Source organism: Sus scrofa, chromosome 4 (genome assembly GCF_000003025.6).
Source record: "Sus scrofa isolate TJ Tabasco breed Duroc chromosome 4, Sscrofa11.1, whole genome shotgun sequence".
Classification (NCBI taxonomy): Eukaryota; Metazoa; Chordata; class Mammalia; order Artiodactyla; family Suidae; genus Sus; species Sus scrofa.
This window is the reverse complement of record NC_010446.5, coordinates 36,743,096-36,766,127: the sequence shown is the minus strand read 5'-3', so window position 1 is coordinate 36,766,127 and position 23,032 is coordinate 36,743,096. Positions and strand designations below refer to the sequence as shown.

The 23,032-nt window shown below is 44.5% G+C and overlaps 1 protein-coding gene and 1 long non-coding RNA gene across 10 annotated transcripts in view; one reads left to right on the top strand and one right to left on the bottom strand.

Moving 5' to 3' along the window:
• Positions 1–19,330, top strand: part of SPAG1 (sperm associated antigen 1) — a 97,865-nt gene extending 78,535 nt beyond the window's left edge. For all 5 annotated transcript variants that reach the window (XM_021089046.1, XM_021089047.1, XM_021089045.1 and 2 more), the window contains 6 exons: positions 796–962; positions 3,729–3,861; positions 6,540–6,666; positions 15,987–16,151; positions 17,821–18,192; positions 18,289–19,330. In XM_021089046.1, coding sequence (XP_020944705.1) covers positions 796–962; positions 3,729–3,861; positions 6,540–6,666; positions 15,987–16,151; positions 17,821–18,192; positions 18,289–18,420 — 1,096 coding nt within the window. In that variant the 3' untranslated portion in view covers positions 18,421–19,330. The remainder of the gene's footprint in view (positions 1–795; positions 963–3,728; positions 3,862–6,539; positions 6,667–15,986; positions 16,152–17,820; positions 18,193–18,288) is intronic.
• Positions 13,358–22,661, bottom strand: LOC110260249. Of its 5 annotated transcripts, none has more exons than XR_002343186.1 (5): positions 20,319–22,222; positions 19,987–20,132; positions 18,025–18,168; positions 16,546–17,015; positions 13,358–14,441 (listed from the first exon to the last, which is right to left on the bottom strand). It is a non-coding gene; the product is annotated as an uncharacterized LOC110260249 (long non-coding RNA). The 5 variants fall into 5 exon arrangements; XR_002343189.1 differs by lacking the exon at positions 13,358–14,441 and adding an exon at positions 14,448–14,742 and having other exon boundaries at positions 20,319–22,223; XR_002343188.1 differs by lacking the exon at positions 13,358–14,441 and adding an exon at positions 22,604–22,661 and having other exon boundaries at positions 16,376–17,015; positions 20,319–20,460.

Sequence of the window (23,032 nt, the reverse complement as noted above, 5' to 3'; positions counted from 1 at the left end):
ATGAAAAAATACAAGCTAAGAGTATCTTAACCACATATAAATGTTTCAAGACAAGCAATGTTCCATGTGACAGCTACTCCCTCCTCATCCCTTTTAACAGCCTGTCTTGTACACCTGTCTTTATAGTTTGGGAAAAGAAATTCTAAAGTACTTTTTTTTTTTTTTTTTTGCTTTTTAGGGCTGCACCTGTGGCATATGGCAGTTCCCAGGCTAGGGGTTGCATCAGAGCTGCAGCTGCCGGCCTGCGGCACAGCCACAGCAATGCCAGGGTGGAGACCTAGACCACAGCTCATGGTGACACTGGATCCTTAACCCCCTGAGCATGGAACCCACATCCTCATGGGTACTAGTTGGATTCACAACCTGCTGAGCCACAATGGGAACTCCTAGAAATTCTAAAGTATTTCTGATTACACTCAAGAGTAATATATTAGTATTTATACTATATATATTATATTAAATGCTATGTGGGGGGCATTTCTTCTAGGCCTCCTAAATTTTACTTTTATACTTTTTTAAAAATTAAAAATATTGCTTATACACTAAAAAATTTTTAAAAACCAATTAGAAATTCTTAATTTTTTTCTTCTGAGACAAAAAAGATGCGTAGTTTGGGGCAATGTTGAAAAGTCCTTTTAAAGACGGTTTGTGAGGACAGCAAATACCACACGAGTGTGTGTTTTCTCCAGGGAAGTACACAAATGCATACCGTGTGTAAATTTTAATCTTGGTATGACCTTCCGTAATAGAAAAAAGCAAACTGCATAATCAACAGAAAACTGATTTTCTTTCCAGGATAACAAAAATTTTAATGGCTCTGGATGGACCAAGCTGGCGGGAGAAGCTGTTACGCATTCCTACTGTGCCCACATCTGCACAGCTGCGAGCTTGGCAGCCTGTGGCGGAGCCACCCCCAGACCAAGGGGGCGATTCCTGCAGCCATCACCAGCCCGGCATCATAGGTAAGAGCATCCCATGATCATTTCTTTGGAGGGTGGTTGTGAGCTGTGCGTGTATTTTGACAGTAAAGCAGAAGGATGACTGAGTGAACTCAGGCATCAGACCCGGGCTTAAATTAGCACCCTGTTCTCTCTCTAACTACAAAGTCTTAAAAGTTACTTCCCACTCTATACTCCAGTATCTTTGTGTATATGAAAGGGGGAGATGGGAATAACTGTCTTATGGAATTATTCTCAAGAATAAATGGAGATATGCCTATAAAATACTTAGCACATGTGCTGACTGTGTAAGCTTATAGTAGCCTCTTAATAAAAGTTAAGTTAGCATAGTTATTAAGAAGAAAAAGAAGGAGTTCCCGTCGTGGCTCAGTAGTGAATGAATCTGAATAGTAACCATGAGGTTGCAGGTTCGATCCCTGGCCTTGCTTAGTGGGTTAAGGATCCAGTGTTGCCGTGAGCTGTGGTGTAGGTTGCAGACTCAGCTTGGATCCCGCGTTGCTGTGGCTGTGGTGTAGGCCGGCGACTACAGCTCCAATTAGACCCCTAGTCTGGGAACCTCCACATGCCAAAGGAGCAGCCCTAGAAAAGACAAAAATAAAAAATAAAAAGAAGAAAAAGAATTAATTAGTATATAGCCCTCTACACACCATGTTAAGTGGCGAGGCTAGTGTAATAAGGTTGATGTGTTTGAAAGAGTAAAACAAGATAAAGCCCTACAGCATGTATCTGGCAGTACTTCCTTCCGCCTGCCAGTTGTTCCCATCCATATCTGCACCCCCAGGGCCCACCTCAGTACTTTGTGCAGTGTAGTTATACATGTGGCTTCACTCTTGCTTTCTGCTTCAAAGCCAGCGGAGGCCCCACTTCTGCCTGCTTAGGAACCCCATGTGTGTCTGGCTGGAGCTTCATCTTGCAGACACTTCAAGGTTCCATTCCTAGAAAGAAAATGCAGGAAACTTCTGTCAGGGCTTTTAGTCTTTTTTTTTTTTTTTTTTCCAGGGCTGCACTCGCGGCCTGTGGACGTTCCCAGGCGAGGGCTCAAACCAGAGCTGTAGCCATCAGCTTACGCCATGGCCACAGCAATGCCAGATCCGAGCCGCATCTTGACCTACACCACAGCTCACGGCAACACTGGATCCTTAACCCACTGGATCAAACCCATGCCTCTGCAGTCGGGTTCTTAACCCTCTGTGTCATAGTGGGAACTCCTTGAAGTTTTTTGTTGTTGTTCTTGTTTTAATCAAGATTTTTAGATCACAGAATTTAAAGGTAAAATTAAATTTTAAAATTTAAGTTTTGGATTTCTATTTTATATCCCATTACTCCAGGCTAAAGTTACTACACAGATTTAAAACTTCAAATTTTAATATTTTATGCATGTTGGAAAACTTTGGCTGCAAGTAACAGAGAATCTGTTGATTTATAGCTGTAAGGAATGTTTTGGTTCAGGTAACTCAAAAGAGCCCAGGCAGGCTCTAAACTCAGGATGGCTCTGGCCAGAAATAATAGAACCGGAGCAGTTTCAGGCCTGAAGTCGGCACAATATCACTGTCCAACGGGAGAGAGACACCATTGCTCTTGGTGGCATTAATGAAAGAATGAGGAAATATATTGCCCCAAAAACTTAGCTTTTTAGCCTATCATTCTGTTGGCTCAAATTCTGTTGGCACTCATTCTAATGAGTCATGTGCCCGTTCCTGAGCTGGTCCCCATGCCAAGACATGCTCTACCCTGATTGGCTCAGGCCTGAGTTCCTGATCAGTGGGAGCAGCTTCCCCTGAACACACGAGCTGAGTGGGAAAGGAGTGCCAGCCGAATGCATATCCAGGTACCTTAGGAAGAAGGACATGGATCCAGAGCAGGGAGTCAGCCTTGATCCTTGCAAGTTTATAGGTAACAGTCATCCTTGGGACTCTCTTTGCGGATAACCGAAAACCCAACCTTTCATGGCCTAAGCAAAAAAAAAAAAAAAAAAAAGTTGTTTATCGGTACCTCTTGAGCAAAAGTCCACAGGTCGAGTGGCTGCAGGGAGGCCGAATTCAGGAGTCGGGCTTCTCTTTCAGCCCCTCCTCCTTGGCCTCTCACTTGCTCTGTGGGCTCCGTTCTCAGACCATTTCTCCCCTCTTCTCATACATACAGTGGCAAAATGCCACCTCCGTTTGTTCTCACGTTCCATGGGAAAGAACAAGAATTCCCTCACCAGGAGCTGCCACTAAAATCTCACCATTGTTCACTGGTTCTCACAGGGCCATCCTGACCAATATAATTATTGTGGCCAAGGGGATCTGATGTGCTGCTTAGTAAGGCGATGATTACCCCAAAAGGTAGGGCTTGGGTGGAATCCACCTTAACTAAACCACAAGAGCAGACAGCGGAGGAGGGGTGACGTTTCAGGGAAATTTGGAGTCCTGGACAGATGTCTCCTTCAGGTTTTCATGGGTTGGTGTGTCCATTTTTCATGAAATAATCCTAAACCAAACACTCCCGATTTGTATCTCCAGCAGAGAAAAGAAGGCATGCCAATATGGATAAAATGCTAGAATCTCTTGTATTTTATTTTCTAATTTGAAAAAAAAAAATACCAGTGTCATAACGTTTTAAGTATTTCTACTTATAGCCAATGTATGTTTTTACTTTGTATATATATAAGTTTGGTTCCATTTGGACTTTAGCTCTGTATGGCATGTGGTCAAGTTCATTTCTAGGATACTGAAAATTTTGTAGAGCTGCTAACATGAATACTTTCTTTTTTGTGTGTGTGTCCCATAGATGAAAAAATGTTTACAACCCTTAAGGAAGAAGGAAATCAGTGTGTAAAGGACAAAAACTATAAAGATGCTCTCAGTAAATACAGTGCGTGCTTAAAGATTAACAGCAAGGACTGTGCCATTTATACAAACAGGCAAGTTCTTTGTAACTTTATATATTTCCTGTGTGAATATTTTCAACCGTAACGTTAGACACGTGAATTGCCGAAATTGTTTCCCATGGTCCTGCGAATTTCTATAGCAAATTGTTTTAAGTGAGTGCTTTTTAAAGAGGTAGAGCCTTGGGAGAGACTGAGAACGGGACATGTCTTGGAGCTGGGAGGTCAGACGTGGTCTCTGCTGAGGCTTCTGCGAGGCCATCGTGGCCCTGGCTCCTCACTGCAGCTGGTGTGGAGGCCTCAGCCTCGGCCTCCGGAGTGGAAGCAGGGATCAGTTGCCTTTCAAACTTTTCTCTTGAAGTGCTAAGGGAAGGGCCTGGCATCTTTTAGCACATAGCAGAAATGGGCAGATTGTTCTAGAACACTGCTCAGGTGCCATCTGTAACACATTGTGGTATAAAAAGATAGTTCTGTAGACTATCATGATTTGGGGATTTTTAGGGAGCAGAGAGAACATTCAGTGACCAGGAAGAATGAGGCATGGTTCCTGAAGAGGAGCGACTTAGCTTGAGTTTTCCTAGTGATTTCAGGTGACTTTTTTTTTGTTGTTTGTTTGTTTGTCTTTTTGTATTTTTTTTTTTTAGGGCTGCACCTGCGGCATATGGAGGTTCCCAGGCTAGGGGTTGAATTGGAGCTACAGCTGCTGGCCACAGCAACGCCAGATCTGAGCCACGTCTGTGACCTACACCACAGCTCACGGCAACGCCGGATGCTTAACACCCACTGAGTGAGACCAGGGATTGAACTCACAACCTTATGGTTCCTAGTCAGATTCATTAACTACTGAGCCACAGCAGGAAGGCCTCAGATGAGTTTTTTAAACTTAATCTCTCACCGCATTGTTTTTGCACACGTTTTCCTCTTTTGGCAACCTTTCTGCAAAAAATTCTGTCGCTCAGTCCAACAGGTAGTTGTCCACCCATCTCCTGCTCAGCCCTGTGGTCTGGGGCCTCAGGGCCTGCTCTGTCTTCCCTGGAGGCCTGCTCTGCCCTTGGCTGCAGTGCAGACAGCTGGCTCTCTCTGTCTCCCTCTACAAGAGGGCTCTTCTCTCCCTGGTCTTCTCGGGGTTCTAATCATGTAGGTCCCTTGCTCACTCAAACATCCTCTGGGCCATTTCAGCCTCGTCCCCTGCGTTAACCCCCTTCCAACTGTGTCCCCAAAGTCTGTCTCTGAGCCGCGGACCCGAGCACTTCCCTCCCTTCTGCACTTGCGATAGGATGGGTTGTCTTCCCTGACCGAGGCCTCCTGCCCCAGCCTGTCAGCAGCTCTTCCCAATTCCTTTCTGTCCACCCTCACCCACAGCACCTGCGCTGGGCCGTCACCGTCTCTTCCCCGAGGCCTGCGGGGCCCTCCCAGGTGTCCCTGCCTGTGGTCTTGTTCCCTCTCCTCCAGGCTGCAGCTAGAGCCATCTTCCTACCAAATGGTGAACATAGGCTCTGTTTTTTTTTTTGTTTTTCTTTTTTTTTTTTTTTGCTTTTTAGGGCCGCACTTGCAGCATATGGAGGTTCCCAGGCTAGGGGTCGAATCAGAGCTGCAGCTGCCGGCCCACACCACAGCCACAGCAACGCCAGATCCGAGCCGCATCTTCAACATATATGCCGCAGTTCACAGCAGTGTTGGAACCATAAGCCAGAGTGAGGCCTGGGATCAACCCACGTCCTCTTGGAAACTAGTCAGGTTCTTAACCCACTGAGCCACAGTGGAAACTCCTTAGCCTCTATTTAAAAACTATCATGCTGGGGATAAAGCGCAGCCTCCTGCAGTGGTTCACAAGGCCCTTCCTGAGTTGGCCTCCCACTCTCCCAGCCCCATCCCTGCACCCCTGCCATTGGGCTCCCTTCTTAGTCCATCGGGAGCAGCGTATTCTCTCACTGTAGGACTCTACAGGTCCTGTGCCCTTGGCCTCCACTCTCCGCTGCCTGCATCTTGCCTCTCAGCTCTGAGCCCTGGTATTGGATGATTCTCACTCTGTGTTCTGGGCTTCAACTTAAATGTCGCTTCTGGAGTTCCTGTCATGGCACAGTGGAGACGAATCTGACTAGGAACCCTGAGGTTGCAGGTTCAGTCCCTGGCCTTGCTCAGTGGGGTAAGGATCCAGCGTTGCCGTGAGCTGTGGTGTAGGTCGAAGACGTGGCTCGGATCTTGCATTGCTGTGGCTGTGGTACAGGCCAGAAGCTACAGCTCTGATTAGACCCCCAACCTGGGAAGCTCCATATGCCACAGGTGCAGCCGTAAAACGACAAAAAAAAAAAAAAAAAAAAAAAAAGTCGCTTCTACTGGGAAGTCTTCCCTGACTCCTCCTTCCTCACTTCAGCTCCACCAGCTCTGAGGAGCGTCTCAGCTCTGTGCTCCCAGAGCATCCTTTACAGATTTTATTGTGTTTGCTTCTTTTAACTACCTGTCTCTTCCCCTGGACCGCAGCAGCCTCCTTGAGGGCCCAGACTGTATTTTGATTACAGTTGTATCCCCAGGGCCCTCATTACATGGATTGCCAGACAATGCCATAACTGGAGAAAAACGTTAGGTTTTAATCGCAACAGTTGTGGCATAGACACAGATTTATTTCGCTCTTCTCTGGTTTCTGTTAGCTGTCCAAATTCATAGCTGTGTTGTCTTTACCTCTCCTGATGCTGAGTTCCATTACGTTGCACCAGAGCTCTCTGTTACTTGAAGCTGTGCCAGTTTGAAGAGGCGAAGCAGGACTGTGATCAGGCGCTTCAGATAGATCACGGGAACGTGAAAGCGTGCTATAGACGCGCCCTGGCTCAGAAAGGACTCAAGGTGAGGAAATCTTCATTTGAACATGTCCGTTTCAGCTCTGAACTCATCACGTGGTTTTTCTTCATAAACATGAATCGTGGGCTTCAGGACGGGGAGTGACATCTTCCTGGGGCTTAATCCTTGTGCAAGTGCTCACCAGTCCTAAAACCTTGGAAGGTGCCTCAGAGTTCCCCAAACTATGGTGTGGAGCTAGATCATTTCTAAGACCCCGTGTAGCTCAAAAAGTATGATTCATTTCCCAGAGTTCCTGCCATGGCTCAGCAGAAACGAATCTGACTAGCGTCCATGAGGACGCAGGTTCGATCCCTGGCCTCGCTCAGTGGGTTAAGGATCTGGCGTTGTTGTGAGCTGTGGTGTAGGTCGCAAACGCGGCTTGGATCCTGTGTTGCTGTGTCTGTGGTGTAGGCCAGTGGCGACAGCTCAAATTTGATCCCTAGCCTGGGGAAGAATCCATATGCTGTGGGTGCAGCCCCAAAAAGAAAAAACAAAGATTCATTTCCTGGTTTTCTTAGGAATGTTATTAGTTGTCATAGGTCCACTATATGGGACAGGAGGGTTTACTACTGACTTACTGACAGCCACCAGCAGCGCCACTGGAGGAGGGCATCAGAATGGAAGTGGGAGTGGGAGGAGGGGATCAGAACAGAAGATAGAGGTTGGTAGAGAAAAGTCAGAGGTTGGGAAGTTCATGGTGATTTGGGCCTTAAACTGGCCAGTGGTCAGTGTTAGGCTAGAGAGTGGCATTCTTCTCTAAGGAAATGTCACCATTATTTTCCAGGAAAGTGTGTATAATTACACTTTGCTTTTTGCTGATTCTTCTGCATGGAAAACTTTTGTGAGTGTTCACATTTGTTGAAAATAACCTCACAAAAATCAGAACATACTGGGATATGGCATTTCCTGAAATGGTATTCTTAAAGAATCAATTTGATTAAGGTTTAATACAGCGACATTCACACATTGTAATGTGTGACATTTTCTCCGCATCCTCACCAGCCCTTGTTATCTCTTATTCTTTGTTTTTTCTCTTTAAGGTTTTTTTAATTGAGCTATAATTGATATATTAGTATAAGGTGTACAACATAGTGGTTTAATATTTGTATGCTTGTGAAGTGATCACAACATGTCCAGTTCACACATATTTATATTTTTTTTCTTGAGATGATAACTTTTTTTTTTTTTTTTTTTTTTTTGCTTTTTAGGGCCACACTCAAGGCATATGCAGGTCCAGGCTAGGGGTCTAATTGGAGCTACAGCTGCCAGCCTACACCACAGCCACGGCAACCCCAGATCCAAGCCACGTCTATGACCTACACCACAGCTCATGGCAATGCCAGATCCTCAACCCACTGAGCAAGGCCAGGGATCCAACCTGCAACCTCATGGTTCCTAGTCAGATTCATTTCTGCTGCGCCACTACGGGAACTCCCGAGATGAGAACTTTTAGGGTTTATTTTTTTTAGACTCTGAAATATATGATGCAGTATTATCTCTAGTCATCATGCTGCACACACATCTCCATGACTTACTTATTTTCTGAGTAGAATTTTGTCCCTTTTGAGCACCTTCAACCATTTTGCCCATCCTCCATCCCTTCTTCAACTTCCCTCTGGCAACCACCAATCTGTCCTCTTTCTATGAGTTCAGATTGTTATTGGTGGGATTTGGGATGGGTTTGTGTGGGTGGGTGGGTGGGTGGGTATGGATTCCACATATACCTGAGCTCACATGTACTTGTCTTTGACTAATTCTACTTAGCGTAATGCCCTCAAAGTCCATCATGTTGCCACAAATGGCAGGATTGCCTTCTTTTTATTGCTGAATGATATTCCGTTGTGTAGATAAACCACATCTTCTTTATCCGTCCATTCACCGATGGACACTTAGGTTGCTTCCGTGTCTTGGCTATTATAAATAACGCTATCGTGAGCATAGGAGTGCAGATATCTTTTCATGTTTTCATTTCCATTGGATAACTACCCAGAAGTAGAATGGGTAGATCATATGGTAGCTGTATTTTTATTTTTTTGAGGCGCCTCCATAATGCGTTCCACAGTGGCTGCACCAGTTAACATTTCCAGCATGGAGCACAAGGATTCCCTTTTCTCCGCATCCTCACCAGCCCTTGTTATCTCTTATTTTTTGACATTAGCTCTTCTAACAGGAGTGTGGTGATATCTCATTGTGATTTGGATTTGCATTTCCCTAATGATTAGGGATGTTGAGCACCTTTTCATGTACCTTTTGGCCATCTCTATGTATTCTCTATCCAGTTCCTCTGTCCACCTTTTTAATGGATTATTGTTTTTTCTAATATTGAGGTGTTTGAGTTCTTTTTTTTTTTTTTTTTTGTCTTTTTAGAGACACACCCATGGCATATGGAGGTTCCCAGGCTAGGGGTCTACTCAGAGCTGTTGCTGCTGGCCACAGCTACAGCCACAGCCACCCCAGATCCAAGCTGCATCTGCGACCTACACCATACCTCACAGCAACGCCAGATCCTTAACCCACTGAGCAAGGCCAGGGATCGAAACCGCAACCTCATGGTTCCTAGTCGGATTCGTTTCGCCTGTGCCACGACAGGAACTCCTGTTTGAATTCTTTATACATTTTAGATATTAACCCCTCATCAGGTACATGATTTGCAGATATTTTCTCCTACTCGGTATGTTGCCTTTTCATTTTGTTGTGGTTTCTTTTGCTCTGCAGAAGCTTTTTAGTTTGAGGTAGTCCCACTTATTTATTTTTACTTCTGTTGTCTTTGCTTTTGGAGAAATACAAAAAAATCACCACCAAAAGCAATGAAGGAACTTTTTACGACCTATGGTTTCTTCTAGGAGTTTTAAGTTTCAGGTCTTACATCCAAGACTTTAATCCATTTTGACTTAATTTTTGGTACAGGTAAGATAGCGGTCCAGTGTCATTCTTTTGCATGTGGTTGTCCAGTTTCTCCAGCACCACTGTTCAAAGGGACTATCCTTTCCTTGAGAGTTCTTGGCTCTCTTGTTTTAAATTAACTGACTATAAGTGCACAGGTTTATTTCTGGGCTCTCTGTTCTGTTCCATTGTGTCTATTTTTATGGCAACACCATACTGTTTTGATTGCCATAGCTTTGTAATATCGTTTGAAGTCAGGGACCATGGTGGCTCCGGCTTCGTTCTTCTTTCTCAAGATCACTTTTGCTACTTGGGGTCTTTTGTAATTCTATACAAAGTTTAGGATTGTTTGTCCTATTTCTGTGGAAAATGCCACTGGAATTTTGCTAGGGATTTCACTGAATATGTAGATCGCTTTGGGCAGCCTGGACGTTTTAATAATATGAATGCTTCCCATCCGTGAGCACAGGACATCTCTCCATTGATTTGTGTCATCTTCAGTTTCTTTCATCAGTGTCTTAGAATTTTCAGTGTACAGGTCTTTCACCTTCTGAGTTACATTTATTCCTAAGTATTTTATTCTTTTTGATGCAACTCTGTAAATGGGACTGTTCTCTTAATTTGGTTGTTGACTTTTTTTTTTTTTCTTTTTGTCTTTTTGCCTTTTCTAGGGCATATCTGTGGCATATGGAGATTCCCAGGCTAGAGGTCTAATTGGAGCCATAGTCACCGGCCTATGCCAGAGCCACAGCAACACGGGATCCGAGCCATGTCTGCAGCCTACACCACAGCTCACAGCAACGCTGGATCCCCAACCCACTGGGCGAGGGCAGGGATCGAACCTGCAACCATGAGGATCGAACCATGAGGTTCCTAGTCAGATTCATTAACCACTGTGCCACGATGGGAACTCCAGTCATTGACTTTTGAAGAATGAATATCCTCATGCCTCCACTGCCCCAAGAAAAGAACATTTGCATCTCTCCAGAGGGTTATCTCTGCCTGTTGCCCTTAATCTCGCTCTTTTCACCCCTACCCCCAGGCAACCACTCATCTGGTTTCTGTCACTATAGAGTAGTTTGCTTCTTTTTGACATTGACAGATGCAGTCGTACAGAATGTACACTACTCTTTGGCTTCTTTTGTTCAGCACAGCATCTGAGTTTCATTCATGTTGTGGAAATATCAGGAATTGCTCTTTTTACTGCTAAGTTGTATGAATATACCACCAATTTTTTTTTTTTTTTTTTTGTCTTTTTGCCTTTTCTAGGGCTGAACCTGCGGCATAAGGAGGTTCCCAGGCTAGGGGTCTAATTGGAGCTGTAGCCACCGGCCTATACCAGAGCCACAGCAACTCGGGATCTGAGCCGCGTCTGCGACCTACACCATGGCTCACGGCAATGCTGGATCCTTAACCCACTGAGCAAGGCGAGGGATCGAACCCGCAACCTCATGGTTCCTAGTCGGATTCGTTAACCACTGTGCCACGGCGGGAACTCCCACCACCAGTGTGTTTTACATATTCGCCAGTTAATGGCATTTAGGTGTTTCCAGTTTGGGGCTATTATGAATGATGCTGCTGTGCATGCTTATGGACATCTTTTAAGGACTGGTTCATGAACTGGTACAGCTGGAGGCCAGGGGCGGGTGGGAGTTGGGATGGAGAGAGATGGTCAGGTCATGAGGGGCTCCAAGGCCGTGCTGGGGAGGCTTGATCCTGTAGGTGATGGGGGGGGGGGGCCCAAAGGGTGGGAAAGGCTGGGCTGCATGATGGATCAGATCTGGGGACAGTGTAGGTGGATCCCTGGGGCCCAGCATGGAGTAGGGAGACTGCTGAAAAGCCACCAAGCTGAGAAGCAGCTGTCTGAAGGAAAGTAATGGCAGAGGGACAAGAAGGAAGGTACATTAGTTTGCTAGGGCTGCTGTGATAAAGGACCACAGTTGCTGGTGTAAACCACAGAAATTTATTTCTCCTGGTCCTGAAGACCGGATGTCTGAGAGTAAGGTGTCGGCAGCATTGGTGCCTTCTGGGGACAGTCAGGGAAGGATGTGTTCCAGGACCCTCCCCCAGGTGTCTTCTCCCTGTGTCTTCACTCCGTCTTCTCTCTGTACCTGTATGTGTCCCAGGTTCCTCCTCTTAGAAGGACCCCAGTCGCATTGCCTTAGGGCCCATCCTCTCGAGCTCATTTTAACCCGATTGTCTCTGTAAAGAACCTTTCTCCAGATAGGTAACCTCCTGAGGCTCTGGGGGTTAGGACCACAGCAGGTGACTTTTCCTGGGGACACACTTAAGCCCATGACAGAAGGTGAGCTGAGGGATTAATGGAAGGTTGTTTGCTGGTAAAGTTGAGAGGCCGTGCCGAGCAGTAAAATGTTGGGGGGAAGGAATGAAGGGGCTGCCTTCCAGGTTCCCGTCTTGGGTGCTGAGTGGTGCAGGCTGACCAGGGAGGGTGCCAGCACGGTGGCGGAGGCTGGAGGGAAGAGTGTGGACCTTACTGAGTTTGAGTTGATTCTTTTCTTTCCGTGCTCATTGTTGACAGGGAAGGAAATACCTAAAAATATATTCTGCAAAACCCAGGGTTGAGAGAGGGTGGTCATGTCTTTGTGTCCTGTATCAGATGAGTACAATCTGGGCGCCTGCAGTGATCAGGCTTTTCTAGATCCCAAATCCCCTCAGGCTGCAGTGGAGCCGCACCTGTACTGATGCTATTAGATGTGACCGCTTATCAGTGGGGCCTTGCAGCTCCCCCCACCTCCCGCACCCCGCATTCTCCCCTTCTTCTCTCCCCCCACCCTTCCATGTTTGTTATAAAGGATACAGATGAACAGCCAGGTGAAGAGGTGCATAGCGCAAGATCCAGAAGGGCCCCAAGCGCAGGAGCTTCTGCCCCATGGAAATGGGGGGGTGCCGCCCTCCCACTGCAGGTGAATGTGGGCGCCCCCCCAGCTGCGCTGTACTCAGTACTCACTCACAGCGCCCAGGCCATCTGACCCCTCCCTTTTTCGTTAGTGACAGCTTCGTTGGTGGACATCATGCAGATTGCCCAGGCGGTATGTGGCACCATGAAGGGAGAGTGGCTTCTTGAAAATTTACTGCACTGTTTTTGAATGGAATGGGCTTGGGTACACGAGGTACTTGTGATCTGCATGACTCAAGGGTTTATTTATGTCCAAAGTCTCACAGGTAGGTCTCCAACACCCTACTGGCTGCCTGACTCTTTGCACTCGTTGGCGTGATTCAAAGTCGGGTGTACCTAATGAGAGACCAGGCGTTTTCACTTCCTTGGAATGAAGTCTAGAAGTTGTATTATGATGCAGAAGGATAATCCCAAATTTGAGTCATCCTGTCCCATTAGGGTGGCAGGAGGAGGCCAGCAGCAGCTTGTTTGCCCGGTTTGATTTCTTCTAGCTTGATTTACATACCGTGTCGTTGGAGTTACGCACCAAGAGAACTTAATTTCAGGATCTTCCAAGGCTTCCACTGCTTATCATAAGCATCAGAATTCTCACCTGGGTGGGCTTCCTCCAGGTGACCTGCAAGGAAGTGACATGGGGGCTCATGGAGAGCTGGGGCCTGCCTAGTAGCTCTCAGCTGAGCTCTGCTTTCTTACTTTTTTTTTTTTTTTTTTTTTTTTTTTTTTTTTTTTTGCTTTTTAGGGCCACTCCCACAGCATATGGAGGCTTCCAGGCTAGGGGTCAAATTGGAGCTGTTGCTCCCGTCCTACACCACAGCCACAGCAACACCAGATCTGAGCCACGTCTGTGACCTACACCACAGCTCACGGCAACACCAGATCCTTAACCCACTGAGCAAGGCCAGGGATCGAACCCGAAACCTCATGGTTCCTAGTCGGATTCGTTTCTGCTGGGCCATGATGGGAACTCCCGTCACGTATTTTTTTGTTTTCAAGCCGGCTGTAATTCTTTTCTCCCCTGTGTGCCAGCTTTCCTTAATCAGTTATCTTTTCCTGTTCTTCACAAGAAAAGATAACTGATAACTGAACATTTTGCTTTTACTTACAATGTGTTTCATTGCGAGAGGACCACTCAAAGGCTAAGCTTTGGGAGCACAGAGCTGGTGGACCTGGTGCCCACCTGGGGAATTTACAGCCGACTGGGGGTGCTACCAGGCCAAAAGATCAAAAAGAGTAATAAATAGCTCCTTAAAGTGATGGTTATTGTTGTTTAAGTATATCTTTTGATAGCAAATGTTATCATCACAAACACATACGATGATACTTTATTTTCTTCCCTTAGGTCATTAGCAACTTTTTTTTTTCCTTTTATGGCCGAACTCACAGAACATAGAAGTTCCCCCGCCAAGGATCTGATCCGAGCCACATCTGCCACCTGCGCCACAGCTGTCATTAGCAACTTAAGAGTGTTCTCCTTTTTGCCAGAGACGTGTTTTTCTCTCTGCAGGTTGCCCCCCCACACACACACCCGCACCCCCCCATCCCCCCACCCCGCGTGGCCGGCTTTCCTTTCTTTCTTGTGTTCTCTGTCTCCAAGGAGACACCGTCCCCCTTTGGTGTCATCTCAATCCTTGCTTTTCTTCAATGCATAAATGAGAGTAAGTCACGCTTGCTTTATTTATTCGTTTTATTTGTTTTCTTATTGTTTCCCTTCATGAGACATCTGCTTCAATGAGGGCGGGGGGGGGGGGGCCCGGCTGTCCTTTCTCCCACAGTGTCCCGGCTCGGGGTGCTGGTGGCTGGTGGTGGTCTGACCACCTGTGTTGACCCGCAGCCCGGCCCCTCCTCTGCCCCACGCCATCCCCACCCTTCCTGCTGTCCCGCCCTCTCTTCGCACTTGGCTGCCTCTGTTCTAACACTTTGCTAAGTGTATGGCTTGCTTTCTTGGGTTTCCTCCAACTAGACAGATTGCACAGGTGCAGCCCTAAAAAGACAATAAAATAAAAAAAAATAAATGGGGACAATAAAAATATTTATAGGGCTATTGCGAGAGTAAAATAACAATACTTGCAAAATGCTGAGGATGGTGAGTTAGCGACGAATGAATGAATACTCCCTCTGCTTACCCTGCTGCCCCACCTCCTTGCCTTTCGGAGGGAAATACCTGTCACGTGGTTGGTGTTGTGTTTTGTTTTTGTAGCAGGGTCAGCTGTGCTGTTGTGACACAGTGTTGCGTGGAGCTTTGTTAGTACTGTTGTGCTGTACTATAGTTTGTAAATAATTTACTTTAAAAAAAAAAAAAGAGCAGGTTAAGGTTATTCCCTTAAAACACACCCCTCTTGCTCCAGTATGTCGCTGGGTGGAGGGGGATGGGCTGTGGCATTACAGCCCGTCCCCCAGGAATGTCACAGAACCACCACCTTATTTTACCTGTGCTGCAGTGCCCACGGGGCATTGTGTCATGAATACTTGAGAGGTTTCATGTCACTGGAATTCTTTGCCTCCCTCCCCGTATTCACTGTGGTTTAATCAAACATAGGTCCAGCCTGTAGTTCTAGAACATGGCCCGGCCCAGTGGCCTGTGATTCTGTGGCATCTGTCTATACCGCCAGATTCCAGGCTGTGTTTCATTAAGCTCAACCGCTCAGTGTACCATCCGCTTCTTTGTAGAATCAATATTGACTCTAGGAGCCTATTTGAAAGTATACAACCTCGAAGGGTTTTATGGAACAGGATATTATGGTAACAGCTAATATTTGTCCAGCTCTTTTTTAGGGTTAAGCCTTTCAGATATTATTTTATTCATTTCTTACCTGCCACAGCCTAGTGAAGACTAGAGTAACGGTTTTGTGATCCCTATTTTCTTTCTTTCTTTTTTTTTTTTTGTCTTTTTGCTATTTCTTGGGCAGTTCCCAGGCTAGGGGTCTAATCGGAGCTGTAGCCACCAGCCTACACCAGAACCACAGCAACGCGGGATCCGAGCCGTGTCTGTGACCTGCACCACAGCTCACGGCAATGCCAGATCCTTAACCCGCTGAGCAAGGTCAGGGATCGAACCCACCACCTCATGGTTCCTAGTCAGATTCGTCATGGTTCCTGCGCCACAGTAGGAATTCCTGTGATCCCTATTTTCAAGATGTGAGAACTGAAACTCAGAAAGGTTAAGTGGGCTAGTGTTCTTTTTACTGCGAGCAGGTGCTGCTGTTCTTTTGTTTATTCACTTAGCAGACAACACATGCCTGTGCGGGTTAGGGACTATGAACGTTGTGATACAGAAGTGAACTCGAGTCTGTGACTCTGGATTCAGTGCTGGCTCTTCTATAGAGGATGTCCTCCGTGCTATGGGTTATAATATTGTAGCCCAAGAATTCCTCACAGGCCTGACTTTGTAAGCATGGTCCTGATAATGTGGCCGTTCCCACTCACACACACCGCGTGCTTCCTTCACCATCTCCCTCCCACTCGGACTCATCTGTGCCCCTTCTCCGTTTAGTTAAGAAAATTCTCTTCTCTGCCTTCCTACTTTTAGAATTATCAGAACAGTTTAAACGATCTCCATAAAGTTCTCCAACTAGACCCACGTATTGTTGAGGCGAAGATGGAGCTGGAAGAGGTCACCAGAATGCTTAATACTCAGGATACTGCAGCATCATTGAGCCCAGAAAAGGAGAGAAGGAAAATTGAGATTCAAGAGGTACGTGTATTTGATTACCTTTGAAATTACTCTTTGGGGGATTCTGAGGTCATATTGCTATGAAATTTTAAATTTTCTTTTGTCTTTTTGCCATTTCTTGGGCCACTCCCACGGCATATGGAGGTTCCCGGGGTAGGGGTCAAATCGGAGCTGTAGCCACCAGCCTACACCACAGCTCACGGCAACGCAGGATCCTTAACCCACTGAGCAAGGCCAGGGATTGAACCCGCAACCTCATGGTTCCTAGTCGGATTTGTTAACCACTGAGCCACGACCAGGACTCCCGAATTTCTAAAATTTTGTGTTTATATTCTGACAGTCCATGAAGACATTGTAACAGGTTATACTGACAAGGTTTTTCCTTGTCGTGATAATGAGTCATTGCATTACCCACCTTGGGTCCAGGGAAGTTGAGATGTCTGCATCCTTTCTTCCTGGGTCCCTTCCCCCCCACATCTGGCCTGTGGTTTTATCGCTTCCACTCCAGGTGGCCCTGGTAGTCTATGGCCATAGAGCTTGGCTTGCAGGTCGACCTGGAGAACCCCACAGGGCTGATTCAGTTTGAGGGGTCCTCACACCACCCCCATAGACATGTTCCCTGTTGATTCAGACGTTTAGTGTCCTGAAACAAGACCGGCCTCATCAGGGGTCTGGGATTACCCCAGGATCAAACCTACCTACCTTAATGAATTTAGGTAACTACATGTCTTGCACGGTAGCTTTTTTTTGCTTTGCCTTTAGTGAAGAACGTCAGCTCACAATTCCCGTGGGTTCATGAATGCTAGTATCAAGCCACCGATCGTGTTACCTTTCCACCAAGAGTAAGAGGCTACCATGTGAAAGAAGCTCCAAAGGTTTCTCCCTCTAAGGAGGGAAGAAAAAAACCATTTTAAGAGAATTGAAAGATGTAAGTTCATTTCTCTGTTAACGGTAAGGAAATAAGTAAATGTAAAATACATCATGAAGGAGAGATACAAAATTGTTACAGGCCTTTTACACAGCTTTTATTCATGGAAAATTATAAAAATTTTATTGTGATACTTTCAATGTCAAAAAATTTTTAAACTAAAAAATACCTTGATGAATTGGTACTCACACCTTAAAACTTCTCTTCTTGGAGTTCCCTGGTGGCCTGGTGGTTAAGGATCCAGCTGTCACTGCTGTGGCTTGGGTTCTATCCCTGGCTGGGGAACTTCTATATGCTGCAGGTGCAACCCCCCCAAAAAAATTCTTAAAAAGTAGATTTTATGATTCATTACAGGTTGTATGTTTTTCACTTAGAACGTGATTAAAATATAGTCAACGTGTGTTTTTCAGTTCCTTCCCATTTTAATAAAGGTGACTTCAGGAGTTCCCATTATGGCTCAGTGGTAATGAACCCAGCTAGTATCCATGAGGTTGCGGGTTTGATCCCTGGCCTTGCTGAGTGGGTTAAGGATCTGGCATTGCTATGAGCTGTGGTGTAGGTCACAGATATAGCTCGGATCCCACATTGCTGTGGCTGAGGCTGTGGCTGGCAGCTGCAGCTCCACTTCAGCCCCTAGCCTGGGAACTTCCCTCTGCCACAGGTTCAGCCCTTGGAAAAAAAAAAAAAAAAAAAAAAAAAAGGTAACTTGGAATGTGTGCAGTGGCTGTTGTTTGTGTCACAGTAATTTTTTTTCTCCTGAAGGTGAATGAAGGCCATAAAGAAGAGCCTGAAAGGACCTCGGAGGAGATTGCCACAGACTGCCTTGCTTCTGAGAAGGGGGACACAAGCAACGGGCCACGGGAATTTTACGAAAAATTATCGATCACCAAGCCTAACAACGCCTACGAATTTGGTCAGGTTATAAACGCCATCAGCACGAGGAAAGATAAAGAAGCCTGTGCGCACCTGTTATCCATCACGGAACCGAAAGATCTGCCGGTGTTGCTGAGCAACAAACTTGAAGGGGATGCATTCATCCTTCTCATTCAGTCTCTGAAAACCCATCTTATTGAGAAAGATCCCTCTTTGGTGTATCAGCATCTTCTGTATCTGAGTAAAGCAGAAAGGTTTAAGGTCAGTGGCCGCATGTCTTATTCACAGAGATTGAACTGTTGTTTAGGGTTTTTAGACCCTGAAAATGTCTGCTACCTAATTTTTCTCTTCTTTCAGATGACGTTAACTCTGATTAGGAAGGGCCAAGAGGAGCAGATCCAGCAGCTCTTTGATGACCTCTCAGACACCCCAAGCAAACACTTCACCTTGGAAGATGTACAGGCCCTCAAAAGGCAGTATGAGCCTTAAGTCAAGATTATTGTTAGATTGGCTTCCAGGCATGAATGTGTTCCAGCCTGCTAATGAGATGGTATGGCAATAGAGTTGCGTGGATAAAACCTGCCTTAGAAAAGATCCCTTGGTCTGGACTCTAAAATATTTTTACTTATTTTTATACATAGAACACATATATTCTACAATCTCCTTTTTATTCGCTGTAAATATTTTCTTATATACCAGAGCTAACATCTTTATATTTAATAATAAGTATGTTTGGAACTTGTTAAAATACATTTTAATTTATATTATACATTTTCTTTCCATAGCTTGTTAAAAATTTAAGTTATGTTTCTTTGGGTTCTAGAGTCCTCTTAAGTCTGATAGAAGTCTATTTCTTCAAAATTTATTTTTAAAAGTGAAAATCATTACCCATGATTCTTACATCACCTTTATTTTCCTGCTAAGATAGTATAAACCCCATTTTATACTACTGGTGGACTATAGTCCACAAAGATGAAATGCAGCAATATGAAATGATTATTAAATGAGTTGTGATTATTTAGAGCTATAAGAGGAACTTATTTTTGTCTAAAATGGAAGTATTGCCTGATAATTAAGAGCAGAAATTGCCAAAAATTCTACCACTTTTTAACTAGATTTTTAAAAGCTAATTTCCATTATGGATTGCTGACATAAGTGATAACAAAACCACTGCTATATAAAAGCAACTAAACCTGCATTTCTCTTTAAACTGTCACTTCCACGTTTTTCTCCATGTTCTATGTCTTCTGTCTCTTTTTTTTTCCCCTCCTTTAAGCATGATCAGACTTACTCCCTCCGTGTAGAAGGGAAAGTGAAGACCGGGTCGTATGGAGAGGTCCCTTGTTAACTGGGTCAAAGCCCAAGTGTTTCTTACAATAAAACATTCAGGTCTCTGCCACTGTGCTGTCATTTATTCCTATAGTCTTTGGTCAGTTTTTTTTTCTGGAACATTTTCCTATTCTTTAGACTTGCCAATGAAAGATGACTGTCATGTTTATTTTGACTATATCCATTATTATTTTATATAATATTTTATAGTTACAATATATGTGTATATTTTTCTTTTTAGGGCCACATCTGCAGCATATGGAAATTCCCAGGCTACGGATCAAATCAGAGCTGCAGCTGCCAGCCTACACCACAGCCACAGCCAAGCTGGATCTGTGCTGCATCTGCAACCTATGCCACAGCTGGGGACAATGCCAGATCCTTAACCCATTGAGCGAGGCCAGGGATCGAACCCGCCTCTTCATGCATGGATAAACTAGTCAGGTTCTTAACCCTCTGAGCCACAATGGGAACTTCTAGAATATATTTTAAAGTATTGCAGGGAAATGGTTTCACACTGTGCCATTTTTCTTTTAAACTATTCTTTCCTAAGTTCATAGATGACATCTACTGTAATGAGTATTTAACGCTAGTCCTCAAGCAAGCAAACTATTTTTCCCCTTGTTAATGATACTAAGTTTTGGTACAAGTAAATGATGAAGTGTTAGTAACTTTATAGGAGGAAAAATAAAAAGGAAACGTTCTCTTTCGTTGACAATCACATACCCAGTAGGAGCTGCACAGACATCTTCTCCTGGAGGAGGTGGGAAGCAGTGAGTCAGTGCCAGGCCATTCCTATTGTTGGGGTCCCTCCTGGCAGAACCTCTTTCCCCCACAGCAGCACCCAGAGCTTTGGGGTGGGACCTCCATGACTGAAGGAAGGGAAGAGAAAGTGAAGGCAAGAGGTAAAACCATCAAGGGCATTAAAGGAGCACAGTTCCTGCCGACTGCTTCGGGACCCAGCACGAGGTCTGCCCGCAAGCCTCCAGGAGTAGCCCACTCAGCAATCTCCCCATTGGGCCTGTGGGTGCCCAACACCCCAAGTGCTAAACCCATACCTGCTCCCATTCCGTGGCCGGATCCTTCTGCATCTCCCGAGTGTGGCAGTGAGAGCAGGCCCAGTGGTTGGAGCAGCTCAGAAAAATGGACTAGGGTCCATGAGTAAGGGAGGAATTACAACTGGAGCTATGCCACCATCTTCTGGAAAACAAAAGAGAGGTTTCCAGCAGCCAGCCTGGGGAGTTCTAAGGAGAGGAAACATAAAAGGTTGAGAATTCTGCCCCAAGACAGAACAAGACGAGTGGAACAGGTCTACCCATTCAAAACTGAGCAAACCCTTCCTGTGGCAACACCAGGGATCCGCATCCCAGCTGAGGGCAGCCAGTCAAGATTTTAGGAGGGGTCTGCTATGTCACATGCAAAAACAGCTATGGAGAAATATAGGAAACATGAAAAAACAAGAAAATATGTTACCCCAGAAGATATCAATAATTCCCCAACACCCGAGCTGAAAGCCACAGGATACTGTGATTTAGCAGATAAAAAATTCAGACTTGCTGTCTTGAAGAAACTCAATAAACAATAACAAGCAGCAAAGACTGTCATTATGTAATGATAAAGAGGGTTGGTAAACAAGATAAAACAATCATAAAGATGTGTGCATTCAACATAGGAGCAACTAAATATAAGCTTTAGCCGGTATTTATCCTTGGGATACAAGGATGGTTCAACATACACAAGTCAATAAATGTTATACACCACATTAATGGAATGAAAGAAATGTCACAAAATACATATAACAAAATGCAGCATCTTTTCCACAACAGATTGGATATGGAAGGAATATACCTCAACAAAATAAAGGGCAGATGTGACAAGCCCTCAGCAAACATGCTCAACAGTGAAAAATTGAGTTTTTCTTCTAAGATCAGGAATAAGACAAGGATGCCCACTCTTACCATTCTTATTCAATATTAGCATTCTAAGTCCTCACTAGAGCAGTTAGGCAAGACAGTGAAAGAAAATCTATCCAAATCAGAAAGGAAGAAGTAAAATTTTCATTTGCAAAGAGATGATATGATACAGTCAGCCCTCTGCACCCATGGGTGTCAGTGGGGGTTCTTGAAATCAGTCTCCTGCAGATACCAAAGAATGACCATATCGGAAAATCTCAAAATCTCAACCAAAAAACTGTTAGAAGTAATCAATGAATTTAGTAGGATACAAAATCATCACACACAAGTCAGCTGCATTTCTGTACACCAACAATGAAACATCTGAAAAATAAAACTATCCCATTCCCAATAGCATCAAAATACCAGGAATAAATTTCATCAATGAAGTAAAAGATCTGTACAATGAAAACTACAAGACTGTTGAAAGAAACCAAAGGCGATGCAGACAAATGGAAAGATAGCTTATGCTTATGAATTGGAAGGATTGATACTGTTAAAATGTCCATTTCTACCCAAGCCATCTATAGATTCAATGTTATTCCTATCAATATTCAAATGACATTTTTCACAGAAATAGAAAAAAAATCCTAAATATTTGTATGGAACCACAAAAGATCCCAAATAACAAAATTATGAGAAGAGCAAATCTGGAAGCATCATACTTCCTGGTTTCAAACTATACCACAGACCATAGTAATTAAAACAGTATGGGACTGGTATAAAAATAGATACACAGAATGGAACAGAGTAGAGACCTCAGAATTAAACCCCCACATATATGGTCAACTAATATTAAGGGAACCAAAAATACCCAATGGGGAAAGGATAGTCTCTTCAACAAATGGTATTTGGAAAACTGGATAAACAAATGCAGAAGAAAGAAACGATTCCTTTTATACTCACAAAAATTCACTCAAAATGGATCAAAGATTTTTAAGATCGGATACTGTAAAACTTCTAGAAGAAAACAAAGAGCTTCCTGATATTGGTCTTGGCAATGATTTTTTGGTCTATGACACCAAAAACACATATGACAAAGGCAAAAAATTAACAAGTGGGACTACATCAAACCAAAAAGCTTCTGCACAGAAAAAGAAACCAACAAAATGGAAAGGTAGCCTACAGAATGGGAGAAAATACTTGGCAGGGCATACGTACCAAATAAAGAGTTAATACCAAAGAGTTAATAACCAAAACACATAAAGAATTCATACTACTCAAAACTCATACCGGTTTAAAAAATGATTGGAGACACTAGACATTTTCCCAAAGATATCCAAATGGCCAATGGGGACACAAAAAGATACTCAACATCCCTAAGCATCGGGGAAATGCATATATAAACCCCAGTGAGGGGAGTTCCCACTGTGGTTCAGCAGGTCACGAACCCAACTAGTATCCATGAAGATGCAGGTTCAATCCCTGGCCTCGCTCAGTGAGTTAAGGATCTAGCACTGCCATGAGCTGTAGGGTAGGTCACAGATGTGGCTCAAATCTGGAGATGCTGTAGGTGTGGCCCTAAAAAACAACCAAACAAAAAAACAAAATAACCAAAAAAAACCCACAATGAGATATCATCTCACACTGGTTAGAATGGCTATCTTTAAAGAGACAAGAGACTTAAACACACTGCTAATGGGAATGTAAATTGGTGCAGTCACTATGAAAAACAATATGAAACTTCCTCAAAAAATTAACAATAGAACTACTATGTGATCTAGCAATTCCACTTCTGGGTATATACCCAAAAGAAATGAAAACAAGATATCAAAGAAATACATACATCCCCATGTGTATTGCAGCAGCATTCACAACAG